This window comes from Babylonia areolata, chromosome 2 (genome assembly GCF_041734735.1).
Source record: "Babylonia areolata isolate BAREFJ2019XMU chromosome 2, ASM4173473v1, whole genome shotgun sequence".
In the NCBI taxonomy this organism is placed as follows: domain Eukaryota; kingdom Metazoa; phylum Mollusca; class Gastropoda; order Neogastropoda; family Buccinidae; genus Babylonia; species Babylonia areolata.
Genome location: NC_134877.1, coordinates 10,347,294 through 10,360,805, shown reverse-complemented (window position 1 = coordinate 10,360,805; position 13,512 = coordinate 10,347,294). Strand labels below are relative to the sequence as shown.

At 40.9% G+C, this 13,512-nt stretch overlaps 1 protein-coding gene across 4 annotated transcripts in view; it reads left to right on the top strand.

The window, feature by feature from the left end:
- LOC143297461 (serine/threonine-protein kinase Nek10-like) overlaps positions 1–13,512 on the top strand; it is a 52,222-nt gene that overhangs the window by 33,229 nt on the left and 5,481 nt on the right. For all 4 annotated transcript variants that reach the window (XM_076609870.1, XM_076609867.1, XM_076609859.1 and 1 more), the window contains exons 23-31: positions 495–565; positions 1,230–1,379; positions 1,791–1,908; positions 2,133–2,274; positions 3,265–3,462; positions 4,001–4,225; positions 9,822–9,925; positions 11,641–11,751; positions 12,921–13,032. In XM_076609870.1, the coding sequence (XP_076465985.1) occupies positions 495–565; positions 1,230–1,379; positions 1,791–1,908; positions 2,133–2,274; positions 3,265–3,462; positions 4,001–4,225; positions 9,822–9,925; positions 11,641–11,751; positions 12,921–13,032 (1,231 nt within the window). The remainder of the gene's footprint in view (positions 1–494; positions 566–1,229; positions 1,380–1,790; positions 1,909–2,132; positions 2,275–3,264; positions 3,463–4,000; positions 4,226–9,821; positions 9,926–11,640; positions 11,752–12,920; positions 13,033–13,512) is intronic.

Below are 13,512 nucleotides of genomic sequence, written 5' to 3'. Positions count from 1 at the left end.
CTGCTGTTAATGTTGAAATGTACAATTTTGGGGCAGTCTTTTTTTTGCCTGCGTGTATGTATTTGTGTACCCATTGGAATGTTCCATTTTTTAATTCAGAATTTTTCCAGGGATGAACTTGTTTTATTTGCTGTTGATTCTTTTATATGTGGTTTATCATCTTATTAGAAATACATGCACACAGATAGCACTCAAGGTCAGATGGAAGATTGCCCTTGTATGACTGGAATCATAGCCTTGATATTGGCTTGTATTGCAAATGGTTGCACTGACCACCACTTTGCTTTGTCTGTGTGAAATGCAGTAACTTCCAGAGGCATTCCAGGCAGAGTTCTTTATTCATGGTTTTACTCCCACCTTTATTCCTTATTGATATAAATACTAATACTTTTCAAGGTCTGATGTGTGAAGAATACATGTCTGCAAAATTTTGATTAGATATACCCAGTGAAGCTTAATACATACTAACCTGTATGTTTGTATTTGTGTAACAGATAGTGGCAGCAGAGTATGCGCCCATCACTGAGGACATCTATTCCAAACGTCTGATTGACACGGTCAAGAGGTACAGCACAATCATACTATTCAATAGAAACTGGAATTTATTTTTCTTGTAACTGGGTGGCTAGCAAATAAAATCAATAATGTATCTGTGTGTGTGTGGTGTGTGTGTGAGAGAGAGAGAGGGAGAGAGAGAGAAATGGAGGGAGAAGGGGGAAGGCAAGGAATGGTGTATTTTTGTTTTATCAATGGTTGCTCTATTTTCCACACATTGTCTACTGTCTTGTGCATCCTCCACAAGGGGGAAGCCATATTGACACCAGACCCAAAATTTGCTGTCATAGCTCTTGGAATGACTTGTCAGACTTGCTGTCATAGCTCTTGGAATGACTTGTCAGACTTGCTGTCATAGCTCTTGGAATGACTTGTCAGACTTGCTGCTCATGGTTACCAACTGCAGAGAAAAAGCATTGCCATATCTCTGGGAGGAAGTACCTGTCAGTTGCTGTGATGTTTGTACATGCTGAACTCTTTTGACAGAGGACCTTGACAGATTGGAAGCTCTCTTTTCACTGGAGTCTTAATGTTTCTGTTTGTGCTGTATGCCTAGTATGCTGTTTTTACTGAGACAGATTAAAAACTTAATTTTCCATTTCTAGAGGCCTTTTTATTCCTTCCCTGGCTTTAATTATTTTGCTGACTTTGGCTAAAATCCTGTTCACTTGCAGCTGCCTGACTGTGGCTCCTGAGGAGCGGCCAGACATCCTGGAGCTGTGTGCGGGGCTGACTGACCTGCTGCTGGTGTACATCGACAACCTGCACATCTCCCAGAACAGCCTGCAGAGAAAGCTGGACAGGGAGCGCAAAAGAACGCAAAAGTCAGTCCTGCTCTCATCGTCCTAGTGATTCAGAAAACGTCAGGTTTTCTTTTGATTTTTAGGCATTACAAGTTGTGCCTTTGTATGAATGTGCGAGGTGGTATTGGGGGGAATGATCTGTATAGGCCCTTCTTATATAACTGTATCTGAACTAGTTTCTGTTCCAAAGATGTTTTTTGTTGATATTTCTTTGTAATAAACAGCCAGAATAACATTTTGTGTGTGTGTGCCATAGTGGCTTCTCCTCTTCAGGTTTCAGCATTTTGTTCAAATAAATTTGAACACTTTACACAGTAATAAGAAATAAAAAGAATGGTATTTTGCAACACATTTTTATGGTATTTTGTGAAACGTTTTTATGACAGGATGTCATTGCCATGAATTAAGTTTGATGTGGATTTGTGTGTGCAGGCACTTTGTGGAGGCCAATCAGCACATGCAGAGTTACCACCGTCTGTTTCTGGCCTCCCAGAACAGCTATGAGCGTCTCAAAAGTCTCTCTGGCAGTGATGGAGCTGAGGGATTTAGAGTAAGTGTGTGAGGATCAGGGATTGGGGGGAAGCAAGAGAATGAAAGGTTTTGAATGAGGTTGGATCAATAAGAGTGTATGACATCATGATAGGATAATTTACAAGAAGCATAATTACAGTGCCTCTGATTTCTTTTTCTCTTTTCTGACTGACTGACTGACACACATGTTCTGACTGAGTGACTCACACACACATATCACTGACTCTTTGTGTGTTGGTGCAGGAGGTGCAGGAGACAGACGGGGTGTTTGTGGACCCGGTGGGCACCAGCAATGCCCTGTCCCCCCCTGGTGATGCTGTTCCTGTCAGTGCCCGGGGTGTGTCCATCTCCCTCAGCTCCATCCTCTTCCAGGCAGATGACAGAGGTATGCTCACCCTCCTCCCTCCTTGCAGTGCTACACCGTCATCCTCAACTGGATGATGACACTTAAAGACATTGGTGCATACTGGGTATTTCTGTGCTCGATAACCCACCAAATCACAGGATCTTTTAATGTGTGTAGGTTTTCTTCTGCATACAGATATACATGAAGGCGTTTCAGGCTTTAGTATGTACTTTGAAGATAAGAAAAAACAACTCCACCTTAAACCTACCAAATGCTGCCAGGATTGAAGCCAGGACACTCAGATTGAAAGTTCAGTTTCATGCAAAAGCCACAAGGTTATTGTTATCTACATCATGTCACAGCAAACTTTTCACCAAAACAAGCATAGCATGAGGTAATAGTTAATGAAAAGGTGGTGTTTCAGAAGTATTAAGAACATTTGTTATAACTTTACAAAGCCAAATACGGAGGGGGTCAGTGTGGGGTGCGGTGGGGGTCTTTTCTTTTAAGAAAACGCTTAATGGTATGTTTCATGACTGCCATTACAAGGAAAGAAATAAGTGTAGGAAATCAGTCATTTCTTATTATCTTTTTACATTGGTCATTGTTGCATCAGTGACCATTTCACTTTGATCCAGTGATTTTAATGCTGGGCAAACGTTAAAAAATTAACTTTAACCCTTTTTGGGCCTCACTGCTTAGGACTTTGTGCACTGTATGTTGAAGAGAAAGAAGTTTTTTTTCTTTACAACAGAATATCAGGTGCTGGCTTGGGAAGTCTGGCTGACAATGGAAATTTTTAAAAAAACCTTTTTTCCAACATGTTGAAAAAATGTTGTTTTTTTCTTGACAGCAGCATGTGTTTATTTCACAAACAGTATTTACCAAAGGAAGTAATTCTTTCAGTGTCTTTCAACCCCGAGGAAAGTTGTCACAGAAGAGATTATGATCTAATGATAAAGGCTGATGTTTATGCATGAAATTATATTATTTTTCTGAAAGTCTTAAACTAGAAAAGTTTGATTTCAGGAGGAACCACGGACGAGGAAAGTTACCCCAGCAGTGGCAGCGAGAGCCGGGAGTCCAGCGCAGGAAGTGTGCGCTCTCTGAACCCCACAGTGCCGCAGCATCCCCTGCCCAGCACGCCCAAGGTGCTGCGTGATGCACGGCGCCGAGCAACCAAGCGTTGCGGTATCTCCTCCCTCATGGTAGACATCCCTCAGGCAGGTGAGAACAGACAGGGTCCACCCAGGAGGGGAGGAATTAAAAGATTTTGTGAATACCTGGAAAACAATTATACAGTGTTGCTCACAGAATGTCTGTCTCAGTCACAGTGTTTCCCTAAGCATTTAGTGAAATTGAAATGTACAGAGGAAAAGGTGGATATTTCATGAGTACCTGAAAAAAAAGTTCATGTAGTGCTTTTCACAGATTCACTGATTTAAAGTGATACCTCCAAAAACGGAGTGTGGCTGTCTACATGTCGGGATGAAAATGGTCATACACGTAAAAGCCCACTCGTGTACGTATGAGCGAATATGGGAGTTGCAGCCCACGAACAAAGAAGAAAAAGAAGAAGAAAATGATATCGTTAAATACTGAAATAGGAAATCATATTCAAATGAAAATGTTTTGCTATTTATGCACAAAGAGGTGCTTATAAAATGACATCAGACTATATACATGCATATGAATACTATATGCATTCATATGTCCATACATACACCCATGAACAGTATGCAACATGGATATGACTCATTTCCAGCCAAAACCAGTCGAGATTCAGGTCTGAGCTCTGGTGACCCATCACCGAACACCAGTCAGTCACCCAGCACTGGCCAGTCACCGACCAGCAACATGGTGTTTGACCAGCTGCTTACCACACGGCTGGAGGGGGTTGGGGGTTTGCGGCACCACATCCATCGGTCCCAGAGTTCAGATCCTTTGGCGCTCACAGCCAGGGCTCCAAAACGTCTTGAAGCTCGATCAAGTAAGTTTGCTGCTTCAGACAGGTGTGCTTCACCAGAATGCTCTCTTGCATTGCTGTTTGATAAAGTTGATTTATGGTATGAAACAATGCTTAGGAGGTCAGAAAATGAAGAAAGAGATTGAATGAAGAAGTACCTTATGCAGATTTTCAGCTCATGATCTGCCTGCAGCCTTTTTGCTTGTCCAACTGTTTGTCCGTCTTTTTCTCTCTTTCTGATTCACTTGTTTGCTCTCTCTTTCTGCATCTCTGTCCCCTGTCTCTTTGTCTATCTTTTTTTGTGTCCTCAGTCTCTCATCTTTATGCTCTATTTACCTCTGCCCTGGGTTACTATTCTTCTTCTGCGTTCGTGGGCTGCAACTCCCATGTTCACTCGTATGTATATGAGTGGGCTTTCATGTGTATGACAGTTTTTATCCCGCCATGTAGGCAGCCATTCTCTGCTTTCAGGGGTGTGCTTGCTGGTATGTTCTTGTTCCACCGAATGCTGACATGGATTACAGGATCTTTAACGTACGTATTTGATCTTCTGCTTGCGTATGCACATGAAAGGGGTTCAGGCACTAGCAGGTCTGCACATATGTTGACCTGGGAGATCAGAAAAACCTCCACCCTTTACCCACCAGGCGCTATCACCGAGATTTGAACATGGGACCCTCAGATTGAAAGTCCAACACTTTAACCACTCGGCTGTTGCACCCATCGCTTTGGTTATAAGTAACAATTTGATTTCTCTCTGTCTGTCTGTTTCTGTTTGTAACTGATGATTGGTTAACTCTTTATTTGCCAGGTTAGGTTTACATCATTTAACATACCTCTGAAATATGTTTTCACATCACCCCCTCATGAGAGGAGTGAGTAACTCTGGAAACTGTTGGAGAAGTTCAGAGTACATGTTGTGTGGATGAAGTGATAGGCCTGCAAGGGTGAGGGGGGAAGAAGAATCAGTGTTTATTAGGAAAACAGAGGCGTTGTCAAGAGACAGGAGGTTCTTGCCCTTAAGGTCAGTGACAAGTCCATGGGTGATGAATAAAATCAGCACTAAGAACGGGGTGAGTGACATCAGCAAGATAAAAATCATCCATATTTTCTAGCCCCACTCCAGGCAAGTGGTAAGGGACAAACCAATCAGTGGTCTGAAGACCGTCAGGCCACAACTAAGAGTTATTTCCCTTCGGTTGTTTTGGTTAACTGTTTGTGTTTTTGAACAGAATTCAGAGAAAAGTTAAAACTGACGCTGCACTTTAGTCTTTGACTTTTGTCTAGACTTGTACACAACTAATAATTACAACTCTAAAGTTAAATATGAAAATATTGTGTCTGTCTGTCTCTCTCTCTCTCTCCATCTGTTATCTCTCTCTCTAATAGATCTAAATGTACGGACTGGTTGTGTAAACGCTCTGTCCTCAGCTGACAGCACCGAAAATGACAAGTGGGATTGGTCGTATTTTCAGGAAGATGATTTGTTTAAGAGAAAATCTGATGACAGAGAAACGAACGCTTTTGGTAAAGATTTGTTAGAGATGTGTTCCGCATTTGATTGTGTTATTTTGAACGGGTTATGTCGTTTTGGTTTTGATGATTAATTAACATTTGTCTCGTCTACAGGTGGAAGTACCATAGATTATGTTATACTGTCCAGAGAGTTTTTCGTTACGGATTTTGTACGCTCATTGAAGGTTGTTTCATTTATTGACTCACCGCATTTCCCTGTATCGTTTACAATTGCTCAAAGTGAAGACACTGCTTGTACTGAGAAAGTAAATGATATTAAATGGATTAATAGATTAGCTTCGGATCAAACAAAGGAGAACAGTTTCAGAGAAAATCTTTATTCAGACGATTTACAGACTATGTGTGTACATGCGTTTTCTCTTTTGGATTACAGTGTAAATGAGGCTTTGGAACTATTCAGTAATGTATTGTTGAGAGCGAGTGAATGTATGAGGAAGCATGTGTGTGTTGGGAGTGATCAGCGAGATGCCCCATGGTTTGATGCTGAATGTAAAGTTGCAAAACACAAAGCCAGACAATTGTTAACAATGTTAAGACAAACCAAGGATGATAAGCACCGATTACCCTATGTGAAAGCTCGGAAGGAATATAAGGATTTATATAAGGTAAAGAAAGTCAGCTATAGACGTGATAAAGCCAGACGTCTAGCATCACAGAGCAAAGACAGCAAACAGTTTTGGAAAGAAGCAAAGCAAGTGTCTGGAAGAAGGAAAAGGAGTATGTAAAGACATTAAAGAAAATGAATGGTTTGAACACTTTCGGAATTTATTTACTCAGAACGAGGTTATCACTACTGATAACAGAGCCATTAGTGAAGTGCAACCAGAGGAATCAAATATATCTGATGAACTAAGTCATGATATTTCAGAACAAGAAGTTGCAGATGCTATTCGGAAATTAAAAAAAGGCAAGGCTTGTAGTGTAGACAGTATTTTGGCAGAAATGTTAAAATGAGCTGATAGTATTGCTGTACATTTTTTAACAAAACTGTTTAACATTCTGTTTGATAAGGGCACGTATCCAGATGAATGGGCGAAGGCAATAATTGTTCCAATTTTTAAAAAGGGAGATAGTAGTTCAACAGACAACTATTGGGGTGTGTCTTTGCTCAGTCTTATTAGCAAATGTTATACAACAGTGCTAAACGGAAGACTTGTCAAATGGGCTGAAGAAAATTATATGCTAACAGAGTCACAGGCTGGATTCAGGCGTGGTTATGCCACAACAGATCATATTTTTACTCTGAACGCGGTTATTGAGAAATCTTTATCAAAGAAGGGAGGCAAGCTTTACGCCTGTTTTATTGATCTGAGAAAAGCATTTGACTCTGTGCAACGTCAGCCTTTGTTTGATATTTTGATTCAGAAAGGTATAAAGGGGAAATTTATGAATGCTATCATTGCTATATATAAATGTGTTACGTCTTGCGTACGTATTGAAGATAAGTTAACTGAGTTTTTTGATTGTCCCGTTGGCTTAAGGCAAGGTTGTATGTTAAGCCCTATATTGTTTTTGTTATTTGTTAACGAAATTGCATCAGCAGTTGAAATCAGTGGTATTCATGGAATTCAGTTTTTGCCTGATTTATTAGAGTTGTTCATTCTTCTGTTTGCGGATGTACTGCTATCTAACACTGTGATTGGTCTACAAAATCAAATTAATATTCTGAATAATGCATGTAAAACACTCTTCTTGAATGTAAATACTGACAAGACTTAAGTTATGGTTTTTCGAAAAGGTGGCTTTTTGGGAAGATATGAAAAGTGGAATCTCGATGGAAATGCTCCAGAAGTAGTGAATGAATATAATTATCTAGGGTTTGTTTTTACAACAAGAATGAGTATAAACAAAGGAGTAGGGATTTTAGCAGCAAAAGGCAAACATGCATGCAAAATATATAACGAAGCTGAATGATATTTCTAAAGGATGTTTTTTCAAAATATTTGATGCTCAGGTACAACCCATTCTTTTGTATGCTTCTGAGATGTGGGGTCTTAACAGACTTGATAATATTGAGAAGGTTCATTCCTTTGCATGTAAACGTTTTTTGAACATAACACTTAGAGTACCAAACAAGTTTGCATACGGCGAATTAGGACGTTATCCACTGTATATAAATAGTGCAACAAGGTGTATCAAGTACTGGTTAAGGTTGCTGAATATGAATGTGCACCGATTACCCAGACAGGCATATTTGATGTTGTTTAACTTAGACGAAAGGGGAAAAACTGCTGGGTGTCTTTAGTAAAAAATACTTTATTTAGACTTGGGTTTGGATATGTCTGGTTGCAACAAGGTGTTGGTTGTGAGCAAACATTTTTGTCATTATTTAAGCAAAGAATGAAAGATATATTTATGCAGGAGTGGGACAAGTCAGTAATGTCTAAAGATATATATCATAACTACAGACTGTTTAAAACTAGTTTTCAGTGTGAGCAATATTTTGACTATGTGGATAAAAAGTGTTTTAGGGATTGTTTGGTAAAATTACGGCTTGGTATGCTCCCAATAAATGGATCATTTTTTAGAAGAACATTCAAATGTAATTCAAATTACGCATGTAAACGTTGTAATGTGATCCAAGATGAAAACCATTTTATAAACAATTGTGTCCTTTACAATAACCTGCGGCAAAAACATCTGAACTCTGAAGGTCAATCGTATGTACACTTGATGAAGAATGGTTCTGTTTACAGTATTCGTAAACTCTGCATTTATATATTTAATGCCCTGAAGATACGACAGGAATTCTGTGACAACAATGATGAAAGTTAGAATTAATTTACTATGCACGAGAAGCACTTTTGTTCTACAGGTTAAGTTAGTACGTATTTTACATTTTGTTGTGTCTGAGTGATCACCATATTGTGTACTTTTGACCTCTTTCTAGGGGCCGGAGGCCTGGAGATTAAAGTTTTGTTCTTGTTCTTGTTCTTATCTCTCTCTCTCTCTCACTCTCTCTCTCACTCTTTTCTCTCTCCTCTCGCTCCCTCTTTCACTCTCGCTGTCTCTCTCTGTGTCGCTCTCTGTCTGTCCCCTCTCTCTCTCTCTCATTGTCTCCTGTCTGTCCCCTCTCTCTCTCTCTCATTGTCTCCTGTCTGTCCCCTCTCTCTCTCTCTCTCATTGTCTCCTGTCTGTCCTCTCTCTCTCTCTCTCTCTCTCTCTCATTGTCTCCTGTCTGTCCTCTCTCTCTCTCTCTCATTGTCTCCTGTCTGTCCTCTCTCTCTCTCTCTCATTGTCTCCTGTCTGTCCCCTCTCTCTCTCTCTCTCATTGTCTCCTGTCTGTCCTCTCTCTCTCTCTCTCTCATTGTCTCCTGTCTGTCCCCTCTCTCTCTCTCTCTCATTGTCTCCTGTCTGTCCCCTCTCTCTCTCTCTCATTGTCTCCTGTCTGTCCCCTCTCTCTCTCTCTCATTGTCTCCTGTCTGTCCCCTCTCTCTCTCTCTCTCATTGTCTCCTGTCTGTCCTCTCTCTCTCTCTCTCTCTCATTGTCTCCTGTCTGTCCCCTCTCTCTCTCTCTCTCATTGTCTCCTGTCTGTCCCCTCTCTCTCTCTCTCTCTCATTGTCTCCTGTCTGTCCTCTCTCTCTCTCTATCTCTCATTGTCTCCTGTCTGTCCTCTCTCTCTCTCTCTCATTGTCTCCTGTCTGTCCCCTCTCTCTCTCTCTCATTGTCTCCTGTCTGTCCTCTCTCTCTCTCTCATTGTCTCCTGTCTGTCCTCTCTCTCTCACTCTGTTCTCTCTTTCTTTTTCTGTCTCTCTCCCCCCCCCACCCCCCCCCCTGTCTCTTTCTCTCTCTCTCTCATGTATCTGTCCCCCTCCTCTCATCCCTCCCCTTTCTCACCACACCCCTCCAACCTCCTTTCACCTCTCTATTTTAATTTTTACTGTTTGTCAAAACGTCTGAAGGCATTTATGTACTTAATTTCCCCCTTTTCTCTTTTCTTTGTGTTCATATACCCTGTGTGTTGTACTGCATCTTTTTGAACTTGTTAAATACCAATTTATGCTCTGTTTGCTGATACTGCTGTTAAACAAAAAGCATAATTGAAGGCAGCATGGTGAGTGTTGTTGTGATGGTGGTGTGCAGAGAGTGCAGCCATGCTGACCATCTCCCCCAACAGGCTGAGGGAGATCAGCGACCCTATCCTGCAGATGCTGCACCAGCTGCACAAAATGGTCTACATCACTCAGGTACTGGCGCTGTGTGTTGTGTGTTAGATGTATTTCTCTTTCTTGTCACAGCAGATTTCTCTGTGTGAAATTCAGGCTACTCTCCCCATGGAGAGCGCGTCGCTACACTTAGAGCACCACCCATTTTGGGGTTGTTTTTTTCCTGTGTGCAGTTTTATTTGTTTTTCCTACTGAAGTGGATTTTTCTACAGAATTTTGCCAGGGACAACCCTTTTGTTGCCCTGGGGTTTTTTTTTTTGCATGCGCTAAGTGCATGCTGCACACAGGACCTCAAATTAACGTCTCATCCAAATGACTAGCGTCCAGACCACCACTCAAGGTCTAGTTGCGGGGGGAGAAAATACCGGTGATTGAGCCGTGATTCGAAACAGTGCGCTCAGATTCTCTTGCTTCCAAGGCTGACGCGCTACATCTAGGCCATCACTCCACAGTCTACATCACTCAGGTACTGGCGCTGTGTTGTGTGTTAGATGGTCTACATCACTCAGGTACTGGCGCTGTGTTGTGTGTTAGATGGTCTACATCACTCAGGTACTGGCGCTGTGTTGTGTGTTAGATGGTCTACATCACTCAGGTACTGGCGCTGTGTTGTGCGTTAGATGGTCTACATCACTCAGGTACTGGCGCTAGTGTGACAGCCTGTCTACCCACCCATGGATTAATTTGACCCCAGGGTCATTCTGCCATCTTGGCTAGCCTTGACCCCCCCACATCCCACACCACCATCTCAACTATCTCTCCATTTAAAACTGAACAGAAGGAAAGGTGGGGAGGTCCTACTTGAATAGCCTGTATTGAAGTTCTTCCTCACTACAAAGTGATGAAATTAAGGGAAGTGGGGGGTGATTCCAACTAGGTGGGGTCAGTTTTGGCTAGTTGAAGTTTACCCACAGCCATTCCTGGCTTGTCTGAATAGACCCGGAGGTTCATGTGAGCTAGACAGATATGACCACAAGGTAAAAACCAGTGAAGGTACAAATAGGCTACGACACCAGCAGCCGTCTGTATGGGTGCTGTGTAGTGCTGTGATGTGTAACTTTGCCTTATATTGTGTTGTATTGTGTTGTGTTGCATTGTAGTGTGTTTTGTTTACTGTATTTTGTTGCATTGTATTGTGTTACATTGCATTGTGTTGTATTTGTTTAGCAACAGATTTCTCTGTGTGAAATTCAAGCTGCCCTCCACAGGGAGAACACATCAGCACATAGCAGTGAGCTGTGAAGTAGTAGATACAAACACTGTTTAGACATAAATATTAGGTCATTTGTTTTGCATCTTAAGAAACACATGTCTTGGTGATCTTATTTTCTAAGGTGAATAGAATAAGCAGAAATCTAGCCCAAGGTTAAAAAAAGTTTATACTGATTGCATGTCTATGGATGCACTCCATGTGCACAGACACATACACATATATATATATACATACATGCATACAAAACTTATATGCGTGTGCACGCGCACACACACACACACACACACACACACACATATGAATGCGCACATACACACATTTGCACATTTGCACATGTATGTATAGATTAATATTATGCAGTTCTCTCGTCTTCCATCTCCTTAACCTCTGGTGTTCTGTTTTGTTTTTATTGGGGGACCATCATCATGTCAGCAAAGTACAGTTGTATTGTTGGCTAATCTTATTCTCATTTTCACCACACACTCAGTCTGTGATCTGTTTTAAGACCATCTGTTTTGTTCAGCTTCCTCCCACCCTTGAGCCGAACCCCCACCGCCACATGATAGAGCAGTACAAGCGGGCCCTTTTCTGCCAGGGAAGCACTGCTGTCAACCTCAAATCGGAGCTGAGAAAGGTATGTCTCTGTCTCTCTCTCCATTTCATGAAGAACTGTCTTATGTCTAATATGGACCGTCATCTACAATTTGTTTTCTCTAGATTCAGATTTGGTATTTCCAGAATTAATATGCATTAAAAGTATTGCTATAAAAATGCACATCATTCACTAATGCTGTGTCCTCTGTGCAGGGAAACAACTAAAGATGAAGTGCATTTTGTGTTGAAGTGTCCTGCCCTGAATGATCTCCGTTTGAAACACATTCCAAAGAAGTATTATGAATATCCATGTTTGTTTAGATTGTGTTAATTGGTGGCATCTACTGATGATGGTATTATTTGAAACCTGGCATGGTATCTATATAGAGCTTCTAAGCTCAGAAAGACAGTATTGTCTTATTTTTGTTCTTTATTAAGCTGTGAAATCAGTTGCATTAACACCAACAGTTATGATGACATTTACAAATTTTGTTGACACCCCTTGTTCATATGGGGCTGTGGCCTTAAGCCTCAAATGAATAAATCATCTCAGTCTCAGTCTCTGTCTGTCTCTCTCTGTCTCTGTCTCTTTCTCTCTCTCTGTTTCTCATAAACTCCAACAGATACTTTTTGTTTCAACCTAAACCTTTTCAGAATGGAGACACTGAATTTTCCATGTGATTAATATATTAATGTTATTTATTCTGAACTTCTGACAAACAAAACGCAGAGGGAGCAACATGCTTGAGACGGTATTTTTTTCAGATGTGATGAATGCAGCGAAGATTGTTATTTATGCTTCAGCTTGTGTAGTGATAACAGACACCTGCTGCTTACAGATAAAGAAAGGAAGTGAAGAGCCCTGGTCTCTCCAGAAGTTTTTTTATGTTGTTTAAGGTTAAAAAATAATTTATTGTGAGGAACCCAATTTGGGTACATGGAAACACAACAAAGAAAAAAACAGGCCCACATCCTCGAGACGTACAATCATATGATGAAGAAGAGAAAAAAGAGGGAAAATGAAAGAGAGAAAAAAAAAAAAGAGGGAAAAACAAGAAGGTATTTATTTCTGCACTCTGCATGTATTGGTCTCTGAACTTTTGCTTCTTTTTTTTTTAAAGTGTGTGAGTGTGTGTGTGAGTGTGTGTGTGTGTGTGTGTGTGTGTGTGTTGAATATTCATCAGTTCTTACCCTTTTTTATCCCTACAGTTGTCACAGGGGTCCCGTGAGATAATTGACCTTGACCTGACGTTGCCAGATGTGTCACGGCGATTGACATCAAGAGACCATGATGCCAGGGTTTTTGACCCTGATAAACCAGGTATATCTGATTTCAGCTCAGCTTTTACACTATTCTCCACTCTACTCTGTAAATGAATGTAAGACCATGGAATGGTGTAAGTTGAGACTGCCTCATCATCTCTGAAAGATAATCCATCCCTGGTCTCGTAAGTTTGCAGGCCCATTCTGGAAAGTGTATAGTATCAAGGTGTTCAGCTTCTGAAAAATATTATTTATTTTCTCTGCGTTTGAGCTTATGTCTTTGTGTGCATGTTTGTGTTTATTTATTTATTTATGTTAGTAAAATGCGTATGTGTGACAGTGTGTGCATGTGTTTGTGAGAGGGATAATCACAACTTTGAAAATATGAGTATGTAATTTAGTCTGTTTGGACCCATTATCACTACATCCCAAAGCTGTTTACAAGTTACTGTTTCTTGTGTGTCTGAGAGAACCAGACAATTTAAATTTCTAAAAACTCAGGATACTTTGTTTTTGTGATGTCCTCAAAGCAATTTTA